The sequence below is a fragment of the Cicer arietinum genome, chromosome 5 (assembly GCF_000331145.2).
Source record: "Cicer arietinum cultivar CDC Frontier isolate Library 1 chromosome 5, Cicar.CDCFrontier_v2.0, whole genome shotgun sequence".
Classification (NCBI taxonomy): Eukaryota; Viridiplantae; Streptophyta; class Magnoliopsida; order Fabales; family Fabaceae; genus Cicer; species Cicer arietinum.
This window is the reverse complement of record NC_021164.2, coordinates 70,779,715-70,792,708: the sequence shown is the minus strand read 5'-3', so window position 1 is coordinate 70,792,708 and position 12,994 is coordinate 70,779,715. Positions and strand designations below refer to the sequence as shown.

The 12,994-nt window shown below is 32.3% G+C and overlaps 2 protein-coding genes and 1 pseudogene across 3 annotated transcripts in view; 2 read left to right on the top strand and 1 right to left on the bottom strand.

Moving 5' to 3' along the window:
* Window positions 1–1,301: 1,301 nt before the first annotated feature.
* On the top strand, window positions 1,302–3,881 carry LOC101513182 (uncharacterized). Of its 2 annotated transcripts, none has more exons than XM_004502965.4 (3): window positions 1,302–1,812; window positions 1,932–2,075; window positions 3,362–3,881. In XM_004502965.4, exons 1-3 carry the CDS (start codon window positions 1,603–1,605, stop codon window positions 3,503–3,505), a joined length of 498 nt encoding a protein of 165 aa, XP_004503022.1. In that variant the 5' UTR covers window positions 1,302–1,602; the 3' UTR covers window positions 3,506–3,881. The 2 variants fall into 2 exon arrangements, with proteins under 2 accessions (XP_004503022.1, XP_073224642.1); XM_073368541.1 differs by having other exon boundaries at window positions 1,308–1,812; window positions 1,926–2,075.
* A 5,877-nt stretch (window positions 3,882–9,758) lies between these two features.
* LOC101512855 (uncharacterized) lies at window positions 9,759–10,806 on the top strand (annotated as a pseudogene).
* A 422-nt stretch (window positions 10,807–11,228) lies between these two features.
* LOC101512548 (calcium-dependent protein kinase SK5) overlaps window positions 11,229–12,994 on the bottom strand; it is a 4,213-nt gene continuing 2,447 nt past the window's right edge. The window contains exons 5-7 of the mRNA XM_004502963.4: window positions 12,013–12,180; window positions 11,676–11,900; window positions 11,229–11,501 (exon numbers count right to left, since the gene is read on the bottom strand). Of these exons, the coding sequence (XP_004503020.1) occupies window positions 11,370–11,501; window positions 11,676–11,900; window positions 12,013–12,180 (525 nt within the window). The 3' untranslated portion in view covers window positions 11,229–11,369. The remainder of the gene's footprint in view (window positions 11,502–11,675; window positions 11,901–12,012; window positions 12,181–12,994) is intronic.

Genomic DNA, 12,994 nt, shown 5'->3' with positions numbered 1-12,994 from the left:
TTGTGGAACCGGTTTGAGGGTAGATGTGGGGTGGATATCATCACCCCAAAACCCGCTTCCGAAATTTAATTTTGAGGAAAATCTGCACTTGCACCCGCATTCAATCAAAATGAAAATTTTCCACTCAAATCAAATAGGTTTGAGTGGACATTTGCAAGTGCGAGTTATGTTAAGATCTCTAATGACAATAAACAACATATGTTTTACCTCACCTTTTTCCAATTGAGATTGAGTAATCAAAAATTATTTTAATTTCGCTACCAACACCCCCTAATTTCCTACCCACACCCCTCAAATGTTTAAAAAAAATCATAATTCTCAAATTACTCTTCCCTTCTTCCTCTTCATTAACCTAACCCATCTTCTTCTTCTTCTTCTTCTTTATTCTATCTTCATTCAACACATTCTTCATCTTCTTCATTTTCTTCAACATTAACCATCATCATAATTAACCATCTTCATAAATCATCATCAATCATCATTAATCATCATTAATCATCATTAATCATCATTAATCATCGTCAATCATCATTAACCATCTTAAGAATTTTGCTAACATTTACGTAAATTGAGTTCACGTAAGTTTACGTAAACTTAATTCTAGTAAATATATGTGAACTCAGTTAACGTAAATGTAAACGTACGTGAAATTGAGTTTACGTAAATGGTTTAATTTTTAATCTTCAATGATTTCGCAATCTTAATTCGCGTACACGTACGTGAATTAAGATCGCATACGTACTGAGATGTTGAATTTTTAAACTCCATTGATTATGCAATATTAAATCACGTACGTGCACATGAATTAAGAATGCGTAAATTTTGAGATTTTTACTTTTTTTTAACCTACGTGAATTTAGTTCACGTAGCAATACAACGTACATGAACTACAATCCCTAGATTTAGAAAAAAAAATCGAACTCTGAAACAGACCAACAAACATATATTTTTAGGTCACTTTAACCACAATATGATGAAGAATGTATGTTAGGAGTGAGTTATGTGAGTTTTAAATGATTATGAGGTATGGTTGATGAGGTATAGTGATTTTTTAATATGAGTCATGAGATGTGATGAATGTTGATGAAGGTGAGTTATGAGTTAGTAAAGTTGTAAAAAATATTATAAATATCAAAGGACATTTTAAGTATTTTGATTTTTTTATAAATTTGAGGGTTGTGGGTAGTAATATGAAGGGTGTGTGTAGTAACATTGAAATTATTTTTAGTGAGCAAGTTCCTTGAAATTTGAGTTGCTTGCTAAAACTCCATCCCTTAAACCTAAGCACTCCCAATTGTCACATAGACATACTCCAATCCAATGATAAAAAAGAAAAAGAAAAAAAGGTTAAACGATAGAAAATAAGAGATTATAAAGTTCCTGCATTCGAGATGGTGTAAAGGCACATACATGTTAAGAAGAAGAAGAAAAAATTGGGTCGAAATTTTTTATTTTTAAATTTGTGAAAATTGCATACACAACTAATTCCAACGTGGTTTTTGTTAGCGTTTTGTAACCAATTAACCGTCCTTTATTTTTTAAATATAAACAAAACCTCGAAGTCAATGTGAAAGTTCCAAAGAAAAAGGAACGAAAAGTAGAATGGAAAAAACAGAAGGAAGAATAAGAGAGTTAGAATCAATAGTAAAAAAGTATTTGGAGAATGAAGGAGAAGGAGCATCAACAACAACAATAACTGTAGATGGATTGCCTCCACTATTCATAGAACCTCTAATCTTTTATGGCTTACACCTGGATCTCATGGAACCTGGCCGTGTCGTCTTCTCGATGAAAATACCGCCACGTTTACTCGTATATACTCTAATCTCTTCTATCTCGATTCATCTTATTCTTGACTTAATTTCACTAATTGTAGCATCGTTATAGCCGATGGAGTTTTTCCTAACCTAAATTAATTAATTAAGTCGCAGAATGGTAAGTACTTGCACGGTGGTGCCATCGTTACTCTGGTGGATGTGATTGGCGCAGCCGCAATTCCCGCCGCTGGATTTCCAATGGATTCGGGAGTTTCCCTCGAGATCAACGTCTCACACTTGGGTGCTGCTTATGTCCATGTCAGTATCCATATCAAAACATTTTTATTTTCTTATATTAAAAAATATTATAATTAAATAAAAAAATAGTCATTTAATAACTTATCTGTCAATTATTCATGTATGGGGGAAGATTTATTGGCTTGTACTTCGTTTAATAATTTAATATGCATGATAGATTTTATTACAACTCAACCGTTAAATAAAAAGAATTATTGAGTAGATTAATTTTATAAAATTTTAAGACTATTTAATATTTTATTGAATAATTTTAAATAAATATATCATAAACTTTTAAAGAGAAAACAAAGGAGCCTGCTTTTCCAATATAGATGCTAAAGTGCAGATGTATACCAATAAAAAAACCAAAACAAACAACACTCACTTTTTATTGTTTTACATGCCTGATGTGTTTTCAACCCTGCTTATTGAGTGAGAGTTCGGAAGACAGAACAAAATTGAGAGAATGAAGGTTCTGAGTTCATTGCTCGTTCATTGAAACTTTATATACAATAGTTTGTAGCACAACTAAGCTATCATAGTCATTCACTGACATAACAGAAAGTAAATGAATACTACTACTACCCCTTTCAACTTTTGACATGATGTATTGCCGTTATTTATATGTGATATCAAAGGATTTTGTTCCAATTATATCCTCTTTTTTTTTTTTATAAAAATCTAAAATACACTACTTTAAAATTAATTTACGGAAATGTTCTATTTTTATGGGACTTTAGGAGGTCGCAAGGTGGGGATGCGACCATGTCTTGTGCTGAAAATTTCTCTCCTTCAAGATGGTATGATGGGGATGCCACCATCTATTGATTTGACATTTTATTATTTTTTAATTTGTTAAAATAAATAAATAAAGCAATAGATGGTCACATCCTAGATGTGACCACACGATGCGACCTCTTGAAGGAGATACATTTTTAACGCAAGACATAGTCGCTTCTCTGTCATGCCACCTCTCGAATGCCAAAAAAATAGAGTATTTTAATACATTAATTTCAAAGAGTATTTTAAAAGAAATTCAAAAAGAGAACATAATTAAAAAAAATCCGTATCAAAAACATAATTTGAGGAATAGGAGATTCTTTTCCTGGTTGCCAATATTATATATGTGTCATGAATTTATCATAAAAATGTTTTTTTTATAATGTATTTCTATATAGCATATGTGCCTATGCGGTGGACATTTTCACATTAATTTCAAATTATGAAATTTAAATCTCTTCGAAGACAGTTATAAAATAATCATTAGTATCGTTTAATTAATAATAATTATGTAATGGACATGGCAGGAGGAGATTGAGATTGATGCCAAGGTTTTGCGAGTGGGAAAGGTTATAGCTGTTGTCAGTGTGGACTTCAGGAAGAAAATGACTGGCCAAATTTTTGCTCAGGGGCGTCATACCAAATTTCTCCCTATATCCAGTAAAATGTGAAATTTAAGATCAGAGAAAAGAACAAGGAAATTTTTTAGGGAGAAAACTCCCTCTAATTCAACAACGATTCAAAAATAAAAATTATGTTTCACTTTCATATTCATTTTTCTAGTGATTGGATGAGGTTTCCATCATGTTTTATTTATGTATTTCATTCTTTCTAAATATCGAGTTGTGTTTTATCGAAGTTTGGTTTCCTCTGCTCCTTATTGTAGTTGGAAACATAGCTACAAATAAGAGATTTTGAGTGTCCTTAGGGGATGAGTATTTTGATCCCTTGTAACATGATTTATGCAAAGGATTGCTTATACTATAATGGCTGTTGTAATTATTTTCATTATGGTGCGGTTGATAAATAGTTGAAAAATGATGTCAACCTTAGTCTCTTGATTTGTTTCATGGCAATTATTTAGTTATGTTTTATTTGCAACCTAGCATTTCATTCAAGATTTATTAGCTTGCCTATAAAAAAATTATTAGAGGGAAAAACTATATAATACTTGATATCACTACACCATTCGATACCTTTATAAAATGTAAAAATATTTGATCCAAGTATTTAACCATCTGATATGATATTATAATAACATAGTATTAAAAATATGAATATATTTTTCTGATGACTTGTTCAAGTGTGAGTGGTTAAGTATCACATCGATTATAAATGAGTAAAATGTTACACATACAAGAGAGAAATAACTCATATACCTAATGCGTTAAGATTTTGAGTGGAGATTAGTGTTAAAGTCTATTGTGATCCTGAAGCATTAAGTTCATTGTTGCTAATGTGCTCCCTGGATTCTCCAACAAGTGGTATCAAAGTCATGGTTCGGCTTGGTGGAAGAGTGGGAGTGGATCCTGATCCAAAAGTCTTCTTAACAGTGTAGTTAGAAGGTGTGTCCCATTGGTAATAATAGTGATGCAAGAGGTGACACATATAACCAATGTCTTGAGATTTTTTGTGGAGGTGTGGTATCAAATTATATTGTTGTCTTGTAGCATTTGGTCCGTTGTTGCTCCTACGCTCCTCCAAACTCTCAAAACTGATGAGTTTGGTTGAAATTGAAGAACTTGAAAAAGTATCACATTGGTTAAAATTGTAAAGGAGGAAAGAGCCAAAAGTTATAAATATAGTTTTAGTTCTTCATTATAAATTCCAATAGAGCTTATATCTGGGTTTTTTCCCCTTATACTCTTGGGTTAGAGTTTTGTGGGATTTAGTTCGAATATTTCTTTTAGCGTGTGGATGTATTGGGGGTTAATGAGTTGTTTGAGATATGTCTATGTGTTGTAACAATTCTCACCTAGTGTCATTCGCTGGTTGTCAATTGACAACGGTAGTGGTTTTTTCTATGGTTTTAAAGTTTTCACCTTATATCTTGTGTTGTTCTTGTGTTCTTTTCATTTCTCTATGTTTGTTTTTCCTACATCTGGTATCAAATCTTTTGGTTCAGTCCATGGAAGAAAATTTCTTAGTAAGCTCTATGATTGCAGTATTGTCTGATCTTCTAAATCAAAAAAGAATAGTGATCTTGTGAAAGTGTTGCTCGGAAATGTTCTGGTTAGGAAAGACTTAGTTTTTAAGTGGTCATGTGTGGCTAACCTCTCTTTCTTAGAACCTACCTGGTTCACGATTCCAGTTTGTGTGTCAAGTTTCGCTGTGAAGTTTGGCATGTGTGCGATGAAATTATGTCGATTGTTGAAGAAAATCTTAAGAAAACCAATATGGAAGTTGCACCATATGTTTCAACATAGAGAAGAAATTATTAGAGTAGATTTAGCTTCAAGTGAAATATACTTTTTATGGTGGAGTATGATAGTTTTTTGAACTATGATTGTCGGTGTAGACAATGAAAGCTAAAAATACACCAATTTCAATAAAGGTGAAGATTGATGAGTTTGATCGAAGTCAAAAAATTTGAAAAAGTCTCAATTCCTCATAATTATAAACGAAGAGGGAGGCAAAAATTATTGTTGAAGTTGTGGGATTTTAGAGAAAAATATGAGAGAAAATAATAAGGTTTGAATATTATTGATAATAGTTTTATGATAACTTCATAACAAAAGACTCAATATTGATCTCTATTTATAGATAAACATAGACTCAATCCTAAATCAAGAACAAATCATAATAATAATGAGAGATATTATAATATATATGTGATTATAAATTAATCATAGGAAATAACTCAAGATACTCTAATATAATATAAAAGATATTATAAGGTACTTTTTAATATTCTAACACCTCCTTAAAGTTAAAGTTTAGCTTGTTACAAGAAAATAATGTATTGATGTACAAAAGAATAAAATGGATGGAAAGGAAACTCAATTATGCATGTGAAGTCGGAGAGAATGACTATAAATACAGCATAAGCAGATAACCAGAATGATCGTGAGCATGAGAGAAATTTATGGCAAGCAATTGAACAAAGCAAGGTTCTTTCTTTTAAAAAGTTGCATTTGGAAGCTTCAAACCAAATAGACTCAAAATATTTGAACTCAAATATGCTTCGGGGAGAGAACGACATGCTTAAGGGCAAATCTAGAATCTAAGGGCAAATCTGGAATCTAAGGGCAAATCTGAAATCTAGTTGTGTAGTAGCAGGTGTAACTATAACCCGAAACGAGAATATAAGGACAAATTTAGAATCAAGAGACCGAGGCGAGTTCAACGAAAAATGTCGTGTCTTAAAAAAAAACTAAAAATATAAGTTTTTATTAAGAAGAATAATTTTTAAACTTTCAATTAAAATTTCAAAGAGTTGAAAATACATTTTTAATTGACTTTATTATATATTGAGTTCCTTAACAAATGTCCTGAACATTTGTCATTTAATTCAAATATCTCTTTTTTAATTCAATTGTTATAATTTGTCTCTTCTTAACTAAATCACGAAAATTAAAAAAATTAATTATAATATTAAATTTATTGATAATTTTAATTATTTTATTAGTTTATCATTGAAGAAAGAAAATTATTTTATATTTTTATTGTAATATGTATTTCAAATTACATAAAAAAGAATATACAACATAATTAAAGATATATTAATAAAAAAATATATAATTAATGTAGTTGAAAAATTAAAAAGAAAAAAAATGTTATAAATGGAGATCAAAGAAAAATCTCGAGAGTCCGATATATATTAAGCAACGGATGTAGTACCTTTCATTTTCAAAGCAAATTTCATCAATTTAAACTTTTTATTTTAAAAAATAAGGTGATAGTAGTACACTTTATGTTTCATTTTAAGTGTTTATTTAGAATTTTTTGTTTTCTTTATTAATCATTTTCTTTAAAAAAAAAGTACATCTCTAACTATACTTATTTTAGAGAAAAAAAGTGAAATGGATAACAATTTTTTTTCTAAAAACAACAAAATCTATTAATTTCTTTGATACTTTTAAACAACTTAGAAATGTCAATAAAACTAATTTAATTGTCATGTGAGTGTAACACTAGGAGCTTATCACCGTTGGAACAGATTGTATAATTGAGAAAAATTGAAATTGACAAGAAAACAGAAAGTTTAGAAAACGGAGAATGATTAACAGTCTCAAAAATGTAATCTGGAGAATAATTAACAGTATGAAATTCAATTAGAAAAAATTATGCTTATGTTTCTGATGGCTTTTATAGAAGCAGATTTTTACTGTATAAATTATAACAACCTCAACTAACTTCTAACCATATTATAACTAACTAATTACAACTCAATTTGAATTACATCAAACATGTCCCTAATTCAAAGTGATTCAATTGACATTAATACAAGATTGTTCCTTATCTATTTGAACTTCACCCTCTTTAAGCTTTTAGCTAGGATGTATGCCTTTTGATCATTAATACTGCAGCGCTCTAGTTTCATCATTCATTTCGTCACTTGATCTCTTAAGAAGTGAAACTTTGTCTCTATATGTTTACTTCTTCCATGAACACTTGAATGTCTTGCGCATTTTCGAGCAAAATGTCCTACTTCACCACATTGATAGCACAGTTTCGTGCGTTATGCTGATATGTTCAAACAATCATTGATTTTCTTAGACTTCATCTTTATCTCCAATCTCTTATTCAACAATCTCTCACAAGCTGCATTTTTCACCGTAATCACGCCTTCTTCAATCAAGGCACTCATGGTCAACAACACATCAGCTTTTGTCCCCTTGCCGCCTTGACCAATTGCAGTCTTCAATGCTTCAGATTTCATCCCCATCACCAACTTCATGTCCCCTTTCGACAATCCATCCAGCTGCTGCAAATCAGTCTTGTTGCAAACCGAGCGGCCAACAGCTCTTGCCATACTGCTAGAAGTTACAACATGAGTTTTAGCCACATCCACTAGCTTCCCTTGGACGTCACTCTTACCATCATCGCTATCGTCATTCAGCTCAATCACTTCCTTCTTTCTGGGAGTAGAAATTGCAGGGACCCTTCTCCTGCTGCTTGGCACAACAACAAGAGTGACTGGAACATTAGCATCTTTGTTCCCTTGCTCAACATCTCCTACAACAACTCCTACTCTTGCTCCACGATTGACTGTTTTCCTTTGAGTTGTAGTCCTACAAGCCATAAGAGATTGAAAAGAAGGGGGTACCAACATCATCTTCCCTTGAATTCAAAATCTCATTAGTTGTCCAAGACTTAGCATATTGAATATCCATCTTCATTGAATATCCCTTTTCAATTAGTTGTCCAAGACTTAGCATATTGTTCTTTATTCTTGACACATACAACACATCACATATGAAAGATTGCTTTCCATATCTCATTTGAATCAACACATTTCCTACTCGGTCTGCAGTTACTTTTCTATTATCTGCAAATCTGATTTCCCTTTTTATTCTTTCATCAAGACTCACAAACCACTCCTTACGTCCAGTCATATTATTAGAACAACCATATGATTAAAACATCCAGTATCAATAACACATCATCTGAATTTGAATCCTCAGCTGCCATTTGAGCTTCATCATCCTCTTTTTGGATTTTCTTGGATATGCATTCATTTTCTTATCAATGTCCTTTGATTCTTCAATTGCCACCACTATGTGATCGTACATTTGTATTAATGTTCTAAGGATCTTTTCAATAACCACCACTCCAATTACTGATTCACAATTTGTTCTCATCTGATTAATAACGACTTGCACACGATTGAAGTAATCTGCCACATATTCATATTCTTCCATCTGCAATAGTTCGTATTGGCTTCTTAGCATTTGGAGCTTCACTTTCTTGGCCTTTCTCCACTTGTATAGTACTTGACCAAGATCTCTCACGCCTCCTTTGATGTAGATGTCTTCGAGATCCTCTCAAAGTTGTTTGAATCCACACTTTGCTGGATGTAAAACAATGTCTTGCAATCTTTGAAAGTTGTTTGTTGTCTTTCCATTGGATTCGCACCAAGTTGTTCATATCAATCTCGAACAATCTCAAACACTTATTGAGATCCCAACAACGATCTCATGGATGCAGATCACCTCTCCCAATTTTTCCCATCAAGGATTGACAAATACGATGGAAATCATCATCCATTCATGTCTTATGTCACTCACACTTGTGTTTTCCAATTTTTGATTCCCCCTCACACTTGCACTCGTGTTTCCCAATAATTATAACTCAAGTTCTTGATATCAATAATTGGAACAAGTTGTATAATTGAGATGAATTGAAATTGAGAAAAAAATAGAATAAAATAGAAAATTCAGAAAGCGGAGAATGATTAGTCTGGAGAATGTAATATGGAGCATGATTAATAGTCTGGAATTCAGTCAAAAAAAAATTGTTTATATTCTCGGTTCTGATGGCTTTTATAGAAGCAGTTTCTTACTGTACAAATTATAACAACCTCAAGTAACTTATAATTATATTCTAACTAACTTCTAACCATATTCTAACTAACTACTTACAAATTAATTTGAATTACATCCAACAATCACAATGATTTATAGCGATGACTTTAAAAATAATTATAAAAAAATTAAATATTTTTAAGGATTAAAATTTAATAATTAATTTTTTAAAATAACTACTATTTTCTCAAATAGAATTAAAATTAGTTTATGGTGTAGGAGTGCCAACAACACAAATTTCGACACATTCTCTTAATTGAAATTTAGATCTCTTCAAATTGTACAAGCTATATTTAAATTTGGTAGCAATTCATAAAAAAAAAATTAAATAAAAAAAGATAATTATTTTTTGTTTCTAAACAAAATCAATTTACACTAAAAAAAACAAGAGAAGTCAATATATGAGTGGTTGTGTTGTGTGAATAAACTAAAATGAGAAGAAAGTGAAAATGGAATTGGAATCAGTGAAGAGATACCTCGAGAAAGGAGAAGGAGAAACAGCTTCAATCGTAAATGGATTGCCTTCAAGATTCATTGAACCCTTAGTTATGAGTTCGCTTCGCGTCGATCTCATCGAACCTAGCCGCGTCGTCTGCTCCATGAAGATACCTCCCCGTCTACTCAATTCCGGAAATTCCTTACACGGCGGCGCCATGGCTGCGATGGTTGATATTGTGGGCTCCGCCGCCATTCCAGCATCTGGATATTCAGGTCCCAACACCGGGGTTTCCGTTGAGATCAATGTGTCCTATTTGGATGCTGCATATGCCGATGTATTGTATCCCTCTCTATTCTCCTTTTCATTCTTTCTCAATTATGCTTTTTTTTCTTCTATTGTTATTAATTAATTCATATATACACTAGTGTATTTGTAAATAGTTTTTACAGTCTCAGTTAATTTAGATCAAATATTTGACTTTTACTTTACTCGATCAGAAGATTGATATTGATTTTGGTTACGGTAGAAATTGTTACTGCAATTTGTGTTTTTTTTAGTTTTTATGTTCAATGCAAGATCTCAATGCATTAGTAATTTTGTTTCCCCAATTTGTTATTTTAGGAGGAGATTGAGATTGAGGCCAAGGCCTTGCGTGTAGTTCAGGAAGAAAAAAACCGGCAAGGTTTTCGCCCAGGGACGCCATACTAAATATCTTCCAACTGCCAGTAAATTGTGAAAGGCACCAACCATAGCCAAATATGCATGCATTATCAAGTAAAGTGTAAACTTTTCAATGTTTGTATCTCAAATATATGTGTAAGCCACTTCTGGTTAAGATTTTGGATTGTTACTCATTTGCTGCATGTGAAATGTTACATTGAATTTATGTAAAAGTTTATATTAATGTGCAGGGGTAGCTCCTTATTGTTAAATGAAATCAAAATTGATCTCTTCAGCACATTTCTTAAACCTTGCCCTAATAGATTTATTTAAATATTTGTCTTGATATCTTCATTACCATTTAGCTTACTTTATTTATAGACTGTTTGTTTTAAGGGCCGTTATTGTTGCTCCACTTCCCAATGTTGTAATTTTAGCTCTGTGCCTGTTTAAAGTGGCTGGAAGAATATGAAAACTGCACTGTTGGTTTTTTATTCTAAGTTAATTTCTTTTTTATGAATGTTTTAAATTAGTTTACCAGCACAATCTGTGGAAAATCAGGTTGAACAATGTATCTGCTGCCTCGTTTACTGGAATGTATATGCTCTTGCTTTGAAGGGTTCTATATAGCACAATTCTTAATTCACTCTCATTCAAACTTATTTCATCAAACCAAATAGCTCTGAGGAAAAGAAGATAATTGTGGCTATTTTCATCCTTTTCTAAACTATGCACATGTTAGATTCCGCTAACTCGTGTTGCGGTTCATTTCATGAAAAACATTTTAGATCGATGGATCCATTCATAAAGGCAGATTTTTGTCAGGATAACAATAAAATTGAAAGTTACCAGAGTTTTTTCCTCATCCCTAAATTTCTATCACCGCATAATTATTCAAGGTACAATAACTTAATTGGATCTGTTGCCTATGACTCCCAGAGCATCTCTGAAATTGAGTGTACTTCTCATGGTTCGCCTTCCGATCCCTCCATTGCCCTTTCTCATCATGGCAGCAAATTCCCCATAATCTATTTGTCCATCCTGCACCACAAATCTTTCATCAACAAAGTTGGCAAATGATGGATTCACAGTTCTTCAATGAAAAACATAACAATGCTAATGTTGCATTATAATCTTGAAAAACTGAATTTGAAGAAACTTATGACCTAAATAAGCAAGCTCTTCATAACAAGGCAAAGAGAAAAAAATACATACATTGTCTTGATCGATTTCCTTGACCATTTCATCAATATGGACATCATCCAAACCAAACTCCTTACAAGCTTCTTGTATCTCGTCAATGGTTATGTAACCACTTCCATCTTTGTCAAAGTAGGAGAATGCTGACAACAGATTTTCCTCTCTCTCCAGCTTATTTAAGTGGACAGTAGCAGCAATGAATTCTCCATAGTCAAGTGTCCCGTTATTATCAATATCTGCCTGTCACACGCAAGATTAAAAGTATTTGTTCAATTGTCAAGTTTAGAATTAGGCAAAACATCACAAATAATGAAACTTGATTAAAACCAAAAACAGTAACTATTTGTCTTACTGCATCCATAAGATCCTTGATTTCAGACTCCATAAGTTCAGTTCCTACTCGCTTTAAGCCTTCTTTTAGCTCATCGAATGTTATAGTTCCACTATTGTCAGCATCAATCATCCTGAATAACTCCTTCAGACCACCAATTTCTTCCTCAGAAAGCCTCTCCGCAATAACCTAAGAATGAGTATACAGAACAGTAAACGCCATGGTATCAGGAGTTGGCATAGAGAAAACTATGAAATGAATCCTTTTTAACTTCTCAGTCAGGGCAATGTCCCTGATAGAGATCCAAACACAGGAAATGATAAGGCTAAGCATAAAAACTTGATAAGTTCCAATATTCACAAACGAAGACATAATTATGCCTGAAGTTCAGGTCAAGGTTGTAAAGAAAGTAACCTTGATTCATACTATTGCTAATTTATGTCAATTCAATGGAAAGATTATTATAGCAAATTAACAATGGTAAAATAAATCAGAAAAACTGAAAATGTGAATGCGAATAAACTTTTTAATATTATATTCATGTTAGGTTCTGAATCCTGTATTCCTTGCTTAAAGCAACAACTAAAAATAGCAAGAACACAAGGTTCAAATTCCCTCAGAAATGAAACCTGCAAGTCTTCTCTTCTGATTTTGAGGTCAATGCATAAAACACAATGTAATAATGTGGGGCTTAGGCAGGGTTTTGTCTATATTCAACACTCAAAACCAACGTGATGCATAACCGATGACCAAAATTAATAACAGAAACCCAACAGCATGTGTGCAGGCTGTTTGAGCTGCTATACAAAATTCTTCAAACTTTGCAATGCTCCCGTGGATATAAAGATTTAAAAACTTTGGGCGGCAGTGAACATCATGAGGTTGAACTGTAACCAGAGTCCAGACATGAAAAACATAATTGTCTCATTCTTTTCATTTCAAGGTGTGTATAAGACGGTCATTTTGTCTGTATCAAATGCACAAGGGAGCATATTGCATTCCT

Excerpts from the sequence above, each read along its gene's own strand:
- LOC101513182 (XM_073368541.1), top strand. The coding sequence starts at position 1,603 with ATGGAAAAAACAGAAGGAAGAATAAGAGAGTTAGAATCAATAGTAAAA. Across the intron at positions 1,813-1,925 it reads AAATACCGCCACGTTTACTC|TCGCAGAATGGTAAGTACTT; the intron begins GTATATACTCTA and ends TAATTAATTAAG. Across the intron at positions 2,076-3,361 it reads TGGGTGCTGCTTATGTCCAT|GAGGAGATTGAGATTGATGC; the intron begins GTCAGTATCCAT and ends TGGACATGGCAG.